The sequence below is a fragment of the Tinamus guttatus genome, unplaced genomic scaffold (genome assembly GCF_059628265.1).
Source record: "Tinamus guttatus ecotype Peru unplaced genomic scaffold, ASM5962826v1 Tinamus_guttatus_pri_ptg000104l, whole genome shotgun sequence".
Classification (NCBI taxonomy): Eukaryota; Metazoa; Chordata; class Aves; order Tinamiformes; family Tinamidae; genus Tinamus; species Tinamus guttatus.
In genome coordinates, this window is record NW_028288638.1 from 4,484,592 (window position 1) to 4,495,127 (window position 10,536).

Below are 10,536 nucleotides of genomic sequence, written 5' to 3' on the forward strand. Positions count from 1 at the left end.
AAGGACAGGATTCAGTGTTATGCCAAAATATGCCACAGAGGTTCTCAACTTTTAGCAATTATATAGCAGCATCTTTCTACATTGACACATTTTGCAGTTGCTTATACCAGCACAAACGATGCTGAACTAAAAAGGACAGGTTTACTGATTTGGTGAAAGCCAGTTCTTGGCACCCAATGTATCAACTCCCTGAACTTATGGGAAACATAACCTTATTTCCCACTTAATGTCTCACTGAGGTCTAGACACGCTTGACAGCCAGATGCTTCTGAGGAACAAATACCATACTCCAAATGCTCCAGGGCACTGTTGGAAAGCTTATTTTCTAGTAAGTAAAGGATTATTGTCTGGGAAATTGCATATGTTTATGAGAATCACTAAAGATTACCCACTTCTGGAGATGCAGAAAAAGTGGTAAAGAAAAGAAGATTTAGTAAGACATCTGGCCAGAAAATATGTGAATCACCACTAAACAGGATGTATCATCTATGAAGATAAGAGTGTATTGTAAAGCACAAGCAATACCTGGTACTGCTTTCCATACTTTTCTAGCTAAATATGCCTAAAACATTTACAATAGTAAACTTAAAAAAGTAGGAAAATTAGGAATAAGGATCTGCATTTCCTACCCAAAGCAATACCTTAACTCCAGAAACATGGGATCACTCCTCAAATAAACCTGTGACTTTTAATAAGATTCAAACTGCTATGATCAATAGTAACACTTTTGCATCAAGTAACTTGCTAAATACAAGGACTTTAAAAAAAAAATCTTTTTTTGCCTTGTCCTATGCCTTCAAAAAGCATAAAAAACCTTAGCATCTCACATCTTACATTTCTCTCACATATTCCTGTCATTCTTACGACAAGAATTAGTTTTGTCCTCCACAAACTACATCAGACTATTGGCTAAAAATGGCTCCATGTTCTATGACTTTGCAGTTGCATTTTATTATTTTATTAGATTCAATATGGAGCACACGGGAGATAAAGAACTGTTCAGAAAAAAAAAGAAAGAAAAAAAGAACACACATGATCATTCAAGGTTACACTGCTCCAAGGGAAGCAATCCAAAAGCTACTGAAAGGCACTGGCTTGTCTTACCCTGGAGGAGAGGGGCCTGGGCTTGCCCCACACAGAGAAGGGAGCTTAGCAATAAGGAAACTGATTCACTGATGATGGTGCAAAGGGAGATGCAAGTCACCACACAGGCCCAGGTGGCCCCACTACACCTGAGGTATCCACCATCTGCGGAGCTCTGCCCAAGGATGATGAGTAGCGACCAACAGGCAGCAGAGCTGTGAGGAACCTACTCCATGAAGCCACTTTGTCCAGCTCACTGGTAAGCAATTCAGTTACAGCTGCGTGTACAACTACAGAAAAAGTAAAGAGAAAGGAATGGAAGGAGTGAAATACAGCAAGGAAATATAACCATAAGGCTCCAAGTCCTGAAACTTCTGTCCAACGCCACTACCTCCAACTGGGAAGAGACTTTTAGCGCGACACCGTAGCAAAAGGAGCCAGTGCCCTGCGAGGCAGTGTCACGGGTCAGAATAAAAAGAGCACGAAGTACAGGGCAGAGTACAAACCGCACTCCCCAGAGAGCTAGAGAAAGAAATTGCTGAGTAAATGTGACTATCCCTATGCTATCAGCAAAAGGAGCAACTGAATGAGGTGACACTTCAAAACATTTGAAGACTACGAGCTGCAAGGAGGAGGAAGCCTGCAGTGTGTTGCAACTATGGTATAAGCAATGTCTTAATAGAAAGCCTAAAATCAAGCCGTGGAGTGTGTCTTATATGTGCAAAACAATGTAAAATACTCTGCCAAAGCCAAACAAGTGCCATATAAAAACATGGCACGTGGTGACTGTATATATTAGATGGCAAAAGACTACTGCCCTCAGCACAGTTAAAAGAGCTGTGAGACTGAAAAGACTGCCAAATATCTGCATAGCGGAGGCTTTTTAAGCTTCAGTCGCACAAACACAGACCTATTCTTAACATTGCTTAACAAAAACGGTTTCACAGACATTGAGATAACTCTCCACAAAGATATGCACATACCCTGTGTCCATAAAATCAGGGCCTTACAGAGCTAAGAAATACAAACAACACATCACCCAATGCTCTGGGACAAAAGTAACTCAAATGTGGGCGTTCTCCCCAGGGAACTAGGTTGTTGTAATAATTCCAGCCTGTTAAATCTCAACTAAATTGCCACTGCAAACAATGCACCGATATATATGGGTCTGAGTATAAAAAAAAAAGGTGAAAAAAAGGAGAGTGATGGTGGGGAATGGCCAGGAGCCACTGTGTCAGCAATCTGTTCTTCTATTGTGGCATTTCTTGACTTTATATAGGGATTTTAATTTTGTCTTGCAGATGCAACTATGAAAAGATTTGGAAGTTCAAAAAAAAAGTCCAAAAAAACTGCTGCTGTTCCCCTCTCTAGCTCTGGCTCCCAGACTAACCGCATCAGAGGCCTGTGGAAGAGCCACTTGCTTCGTTGACAGCAAACGGCTGCTGAGAGGTGCTGAACGTTGACTCAGCAGGTTACCTAGCTCCACTCTGAGGACAGACATCTCTGGCACAGAAGCCAGAATTTCTTCAAACAGTTAATGGAAGTGATCATCACCGAACCAGTTAGCAGTTAAGGACAATGCTTTTAAGGCTGCAAACATATCTGTAAATGACCTTGCTTGTATGTAAACCTCATGGTACAGAATTTTTAACACACACACACACACTCTCTCAGATTCACCTCATTCACTGCCTGTAATGAGCAGGCCTCTCATTGTGCACAACTCTACCTGTTATTTACAGTGTGTAGTATAGGGCCCGCAGTGAGAAAAAAAACAAAAGACAAAGCGTTTCTCATCACAAATTTATGCCTGGATATGTCAATATTGTATATTTGTGACTGTGACCATACTGCAGGAATGAATTATCTCCATCTCTCTAGCAGATGAGGTAGTGAATCTACTGGTTTGCTAGGTGGATTTTACAGGTACAGCTTAACTGCACACTGCTGTCTCATCCATGCTTTATCAAACTGGTGCCTAGCTGGAAATTCAGACCCTGGGTACATAGGTACAGTGTTGCATCTCACATATTCCCATGGAAAAGTATAGAACTAAGGAATGGTCTTTCTTATAGCAAGTAAGTGATCTCTTTTGCAAACTTAATGCTCTGCATGGTATCTAATGCATACTTCTCTCAACTTAGAAAGCACAGTTTTAGCACAGTTTGTGTGTCGAAAATGTTCTGTATAAACTCCTACAACAAATACTGTTATAAAATAAAAGATCATAGAGGCATCTTTCTTGACAAGTGAATAAAGTTTTATTAAATCCCATTTTTTAAAGCATTTATTATACCACAATTAACAAATTTTCAAATCCACGCTCCATGATCATATATTGTAATAAATACAACTTTCTCAAGTTATTATTCTATTCTGTCATAATTCTGGCAGCGCTTAACATCCCCCCCCCCCAAATGAACTGGCCTTGTGGTAGGAAGATATATATATTCTTTTGGTTAAATTCTCCAAAGCATATACATTCCACACACACACAGACACAAAAAAAAAAAAAAACTAACTTGAAAATTACAAAATTAGCAGCACACCAAATTCCTTTATCTTCTTTCATATTGAAGATAGTTCTAAATCATAGACATCCAAGTCAAACTGGAACAAGTACAGAGGAAGACTTCAAAGACAATTAGGGATTGCTGTCTTAGATTTTGGAAAAGCTTAATTTTGTCTTTTTTGAAAAAAAGAAAAAAAGTATTATGTGATATTTTCCCATTTCTACTTTGAAAAAAAAAAAAAAAAAAAAGCGCTATGAAATGTCTAGTGTGCTTATCACAGCAATAACCCTAGGTATAACAAATGAAAAATACCTTACTGGATAACTGGAGGAAACGCTCTGCACTACTACATATGCAACACATTTATGAAGGCAGGCACTTTGGGAAGAAAAAGAGAGGCCACAGGACATCAAGCCTCTCCGAGCTCCATAAGGCCATTTGATGTCACTGATGGTAAAAAGCCAAAAGGATCCCCCAAAAAGGCAATGAACACTGTTACACACATACGGAAACTGAAATACTTAAGCACATAGTGTTGCAAAGCATAAAAACAGTTTACAGAATTACAGGCACTGTGAAACTGAAATGATCTGGTCTGACATGTAAACAGGCTGGCTGCTCAGGTATTAGATTTTCAGACTAAAAGCAGGCCGACTTCCCCTGCTTTTTAACCAGTCTTCCAATGCACATACTCTATTCGCTAGTATGCTCTTACAGTATTTCTCAATATTCCCATGAGCAAAAATGAAAGATGTTCTTAGTGAGCAGCAGGATACAAAAATCATTCAGCAGGTAGAAATTCAGGCTTGCGGGGCTGAAGGCAGCAGATGAGATGAAACTTCAGATTTGCCACTTACAGGAAAAATACACTTTTATAAAGCCTGTGGTCCTCCTCCCCCTTCCCCTCACAGCACAGGCTGAACAACAGAAGCGTCTGGTTCCGGATCACACCAGAAGGCAGAAGGACACTGAACAGCTTTGATGCTGCTGCCCTGGGGCTCCCGGATAAGCCCTAGGCCGTCACCCACTCAGCTCCAGCTGAGAGGAACCAGGGGCAGGAAGCAGCACACGAGCCCCTGCGGCTGCAGGATCAGAGGCAGGAGCAGGATTCCCAGGCTTACGGTGCCTCCGGCATTTCTTACTGCACTGCTGAGGTGGAAGGAGGAAGCAGAGCAAACTATTTCATCAGGCTGCATAACACCTACTCATTGACTTGCATGCTGGTTCTCTAACAAGGGCATAAAGTTTGGAAAGCAAGAAAGCAGGGGTTTTTTGTTTGTTTCTTTTTAGTCTATCACATGTCCCAGAATTACATCAATTTATGTTAGACTTTCTAGGAAGGGCAGAGAAATTCACCATTCCTCATTATCCTCTAACAGTTGTTCTGTTGTGTGTCTATCGGAGAACCAGGATGACGATATGCAAAGTTACCTTCTGTGAAGTGTGGTTTTCTTAAAAAGGACACCACATACTTGAAATGTAAAAACCTTAATTAAAAAAAAAATCACTTAACATGTATTGAATAATTATACTGAATATCATTTGCCTCATTTTCCAGTAGTTTCTTCTTACTTTTCTAAGAGAAAAATCAGCAAAAAGAGAAATTAAGCACAAACAAAAAACACTGAATGGGGCGCGGTGGGGGGGAAGAGGCTCTGCATTTCACCTTTGCAAACAAACAGCTCAGCTACTAAATGCTCAGACAGCAGTAGAATTAAGGGCTAATTAAGGATTTGGTTTCATATGCTTTTATTGGGGTAAATTTCAGTGAGTAATTAATAGGTACCAAGGCCTGCAGAAAGGCAGCTACTTCCACCCTCTCATGCCTGTCTGCACAGGTTTTTGACTGGAAAAATAACAAACCCAAGAACTGTGCAACACCACTACCTGGTACCTGATTTCACTGGCAAAGCCACTCAGACTGGGAGCTTCACTGCATGCTACAGAGAGACAGTGGAACAGATGATCTAAGGATGCCTGCCTCAGTCAAAGACACGTGTTCTTTTCCAGTAACACTTTTAACACAAGGCTTCTAGAGTTTAGATACTCAACAGACACTCTGCAATGCCCTCCACAAAACACACATGCCTAATTTCAATGCAAGAGCTTCACTCTCTGATATTTAACAAGGGGCAGCTGCCTACCACATAAGGTAAGCAGCAGAACATGAACTAGGAGCAGGATACAGATATTGCTAAACATGCACAGCACAGACATTATTTCCATGACATCAGTGTTATCCTTAAATGCAGAACCTCAAAAAAGTAACGAACATAAAGAATTAATTTCTTCAGCACTTCAACATGCCCCTGATTTGTCAAACAACCTAATACAGTTAGTGTTTTTTCCTCAAACTTAACCAGAAGTGCTGGATGCACCCATCCTAACACATCTTCCGTGACTTCCCTGAAAAAGGATTTGCTTCCAGAGCAAAAGAGCCAAAATACTGACCAACAAAGATGGCAGAAGTCTGTCAGCTGGGAGACTCCTCAAGGAGAACGCAGAATTATTTCTGTTATTTCAGCTCTGCTGCCCAGCCTCATGGGTATTCCAAAGTACATCGTCCCTGGGCTGACATAGACAAAGGTGTTCTGCCCAACTTTGTACAAGCCAACAAAGAAGGGGTTCAGAAAATAAGCCCCAGCATTTAGCGGGAACATCTGCCCTCCATGAGTATGGCCAGAGAGGATTAAATTTATGTCTGGCCTCTCCTGAAGGGCCCACTTTGCAGCAACTGGCTGATGAGCTAACAGTACTATGGCACGCTCACTGCCACAGTCACGGAGAGCTTTCTTTAAATCCATGCCATGGCCCGAGTAGCGTAACGTGTGTGCCTCAATATCATCAACACCAGCCAGGCAGAACCAGTCGTCGGTGCTCTTGGGTGAAACAATCTTCACATTCTCATTGTGGAGGGGCCTAATGTTGAATGATTTCAACAGTTCAAACCAGTTGCTGACATCTGATGTGTAATATTCATGGTTTCCTGTGACAAAGTAAGTCCCTAAAGGAGAATTAAGTTCTCCAAGAGGTTCAACAGCAGGTCGCATGATTTGCGCCTCGGAGTCCGTCAAGTCCCCCACAATCACCGTGATATCTGGTTTCAAGGCCTTAACCATTCTCACAATCATGGCAAGCTTGGTCTTCCCGACCGTGGGCCCCAGGTGGATGTCCGAGAGCAACACCACTTTCAGGTTATTCATTGTTGATGGCAGCTTGTGAACTGGAATCTCCACTGAATTCACAGCTGGAGGCTGGGAAGCATTTAACAGCCCAACAATGGTCAGCACAACAGTGAGCATGACTGACAAAATTGGCTTCATTGCTGTTCTGCTATTCTTATTGCCACTGCCTGCCTTAGCACTTCTCCCAGCCAAGAACTTAAAAGCCTGCTCTACAGAGCCTAGAGTGAAGAGAAAGAAGATAAGAAGAATATAGGCCCCTAGGCAGGTGTAGGCAGCTAAAGAAAAGAAATAGGGCTCTTCTGCAACAAGAAACAGCACCGTAAAGAAGCTCGAATGTGCCAAAGCTAGAAACATCAACACAGCTATTTTCCATGTCATGAAACATAAGGAGGTAGCAGCTGAAGACCTGGAGAACATGGTGACTGTGCTTCTCCATACATGACGAGATCCTATCAACATGAGCATGTTGACGAACAGTAGCATCTGCAACCTCACAAGCCGACGGCGTGTCTTGAGCTCCAGTTGTTCTGCTAGGTAGCTCCGCGATAGCATCGTGGAGAAGAAAACCACACCTGCAGCCACTGCAGCCTTCGCTTCAAAGGGCAGTTGCTTGAAGGAGATCATCTTTGCTTCCTTCTCTTCTGTGGGAGTCTCCAGCAGGCAATAATGTGGTTATGAAGGGATGCCTTGGGTCAACAAAGCCTGCAACCAGGAACCAGTATCAGCCTTTTTTAAAATATTACATGCACCCCCTCTTCCCAGACTACAACCAAGGGTATCACTGTGCGCGATCCACCCAAGAGACTGGATCATGCAGAATCACTATCATAAAGACAGGGAGGAGATGTACCAATGCAGAGTAAATCATATACCTGAAAACAAAGAATTCTGACAGATGGGTTCGAAGATTTCTGACTGCCTCCCTCAAGGGGCCCTCCCACCATTTTTATTCCTTTTTTTTTTTTTTTTTTAAATGATAGTGCCCCTTTAATGTTTCCTTAAAAGAGCTGGCAGCAGATCACAACAATGATACAGCAGGATCTGGAAATAATCACTAGAGCATTCCAAAGTCCTGGTCACGTTCTGTGACTAAGTCGCCTCTCCTGTTAACCCAGTGCATGAACTTCCTGTTCTTCTTATCAAGCAGTTGGCTCAATCTCAAAAGCAGTTATCAATGTACATCGCCCTTACTGAACACAAGGGCTTTTACTAACACATTCTACAGCAGCAGTGAAATCTCTACTGGAGTGACTATCAAAAGCAACTGCAGCCCTAGAAATTGCAGATATTAGGAAATATTCTTGTCTTCAATTCTGAGTTTTAGGAATTACCCAAAGTTCTCAAAATTGGTAGGAACAGTGAAATCCACATTTTATACTATTATTTAAAACAAATCCAGCTATTTTATTTTAATCAAAGATGAAATAAAATGGAACATCTTTCACTACCTGCAACAGGGATCAAGTTTAAGGTTTTGCAGCTAGCCTAGTTTAAGTCACACAGTAGCATGTGCTTACTTTCAAAACGCTTTCTGTCTCTCAGACCATACTCAACCAGAAGAAGAGCAAGCAATCATTACAGCCCAAAGTGCTGCAGAACTAGGACACGAAAGCAGCCCTGTGAGGTTCCGCAGTGAGCTCAGAAATTTGCAAACACAAGTGAGCCAGAATGCTCATCTGTAGCGTACATTTTCCCAAGCTAATTTAAAGAAACATTATTAGCATTAGCAATATTTTTAAGGACTAAGCCAGGATTTTGCTAGACTCTCTCCCTCACAGATTGTTCAGGGAGCTACAGGTTGACACAGTCTCATCTCCTCAAGCCTTCTTAGCTGTTACAAAAACATTCTTACAAAAAAATACTATTGTACATATTTGCTTTTACAGGAAATAAAGCTAGAAGGATAAGAGTACAAGAAACATCTTTCTCCAGACTCCTGCAGTAGCAAATTCCAGAAATTCACTATCTCCTTTATAAAGTGCTTTACCCATTTGCAACTTCTCTGTTAGTTATACCAAGTGCTTCTATCCCAACACTACTACATTTGGGATCAGTTTTCCATTGGTCTTATCCATCAGCTCAGTCATGACCCCAACCCTGCGAGATCACAACTTTTTAAATATTCCCTTTGATAAGTATCTCTCACAAAGCTCTGCTTTTTCACATCATTTTAACCACCAGTCAATGAAAAACATGCATCCAAATATCTCCTAACAGTTTGCTCCAAACTGAAATTCCGGGTGCCAAAGCATGGCTCTCTCAACACCGGTAAGGGTCAAGGATTTCCCTAGACCTCTAGCTAGACACTGGCACGCAAACAGAGAGGCAACCAAAACACAGCACAGGGGTGGACGTACCTCCTTCTTCCCACACACCCCAGAAGCAGCGAGGTTTCCTGTGCCATCACCTAATGGAGCGCAGCTATCTAGTAAGAGCAACTCCCTTCCCACTCCCCTGCTCCAAGGCCGGCCCAGTTAGACCCAATAACACAGCACTTGGAGAAGCAAAGTCCAAACAGCAGCAGGAGAAGTAGCAAGGCAGCAGCACGGCTTGAGGAACACCCTGAGCAGCAGTGTCTGAGGCCAGCGGTCACCTCCACGACCGAGGACGAACCTCTGCTGTAAGGGACCGACTTAATCCGCGAAAACGGAAAAAGGCCGCGAACGGACCCCCAGCTACCGGGGAGGCGGGACACGGGCAGCGCGGGCAGCACCGCGCCGGGACGCGGGCCCCGGCGTCCCCCACTGCTGCCAACGGCCGCCGCCCCCTGCAACGGCCGCTCCCGAGCGCGGCGCGGGGCGCCCAGGGACGCGCGGGCACTCACCGCGGCGCGGAGAAGCGCCGCCAGGGCGGCCAGCGGCAGCGCGAGCCGCAGCATCGCGGGCGGCGGCGGCAGGAAGCGGCGCTCCGCGGGCAGCCGTCCCGTGACAGGCGCAGGCGTCAGCTGACTGCCGGGCCGGGCCGAGCCGCGCCGAGCCGAGCCGCGCCGCCCCGGGCCCGCCCAGCGTGGCGGAAGGGCCGGCAGTTGGTGGCCGCGGTGCTCGTCGTGCTGCAGCTGCGGCGGGGAGCAGCGGAAGGAGAGGGGGGAAAAAAAAAAGAAAAAAAAAAAAAGGTGGGGAGGTGCTTTACAGAAGGACCACCCTGAGAAACGAGTAAAAAGGGGGAAAGATGCCTACAGCACCCACTATTCCCAGGCGGTCTCCCACCCAAGTGCTAAGCAAGCCCAACCCGCTTAGCTTCCGAAATTGGATGGGATCAGGTGCTTTCAGGGTGGTTTGGCCAAAGGCTGCTGTAGTTTTTATTTCTCTCCTGTTATGGATCACATTGCCGCGTCATGCTCCTGACATTACGTCCCTGATACTTCCTTTCTTGCTCTGCTGAATGGCAAGAGCTTCTTAACACATTAATTTTGCCTGCACTACCTCAATGGCTACCTCACCTATCTAACCTATTCCCCTTTGCTGGCCTCACACAAAATTGCCTTTTGGCTAAATTGCCTCTCAAGCACCATCAATTCAATGCAGATGCACCAGCCTCAGGCCTCCAGACTGCCTCACAGCCTCCCTCGCTGCTGTTGCAGGATCGGTGAGCTCAGCACCCTGCCACCTCCTGGGACACCAGCATATTCCCATGCTGCCCTGCTGCCTTCTTGCACCTCCTCCTTTTCCATGCCAAAGAAGTGGAAAAGGAGGCCCTCTGTTTCCATCCTGGCACAGGAGATGGCCAGCTACCTCTGAAAGTGGCCCAGGGCAGGG

General features: G+C 44.3%; 2 protein-coding genes and 1 pseudogene across 2 annotated transcripts in view; all 3 read right to left on the reverse strand.

Moving 5' to 3' along the window:
- The window catches only part of GLB1 (galactosidase beta 1), a 38,736-nt gene extending 29,074 nt beyond the window's left edge, over positions 1-9,662 (reverse strand). Inside the window, exon 1 of the mRNA XM_088520852.1 lies at positions 9,606-9,662. Coding sequence (XP_088376978.1) covers positions 9,606-9,659 — 54 coding nt within the window. The 5' untranslated portion in view covers positions 9,660-9,662. The remainder of the gene's footprint in view (positions 1-9,605) is intronic.
- On the reverse strand, positions 5,860-9,668 carry TMPPE (transmembrane protein with metallophosphoesterase domain). Its single transcript, XM_088520865.1, has 2 exons — positions 9,606-9,668; positions 5,860-7,483 (listed from the first exon to the last, which is right to left on the reverse strand). The coding sequence occupies exon 2, from the start codon at positions 7,403-7,405 to the stop codon at positions 6,086-6,088; it is 1,320 nt and encodes a 439-aa protein (XP_088376991.1). The 5' UTR covers positions 7,406-7,483; positions 9,606-9,668; the 3' UTR covers positions 5,860-6,085.
- A 282-nt stretch (positions 9,669-9,950) lies between these two features.
- Positions 9,951-10,068, reverse strand: LOC148595416 (5S ribosomal RNA; annotated as a pseudogene).
- Between the last annotated feature and the right edge of the window lie 468 nt (positions 10,069-10,536).

Bases quoted from the DNA above. Each gene is read 5' to 3' on its own strand.
- TMPPE (XM_088520865.1), bottom strand. From the start codon at position 7,405: ATGATCTCCTTCAAGCAACTGCCCTTTGAAGCGAAGGCTGCAGTGGCT.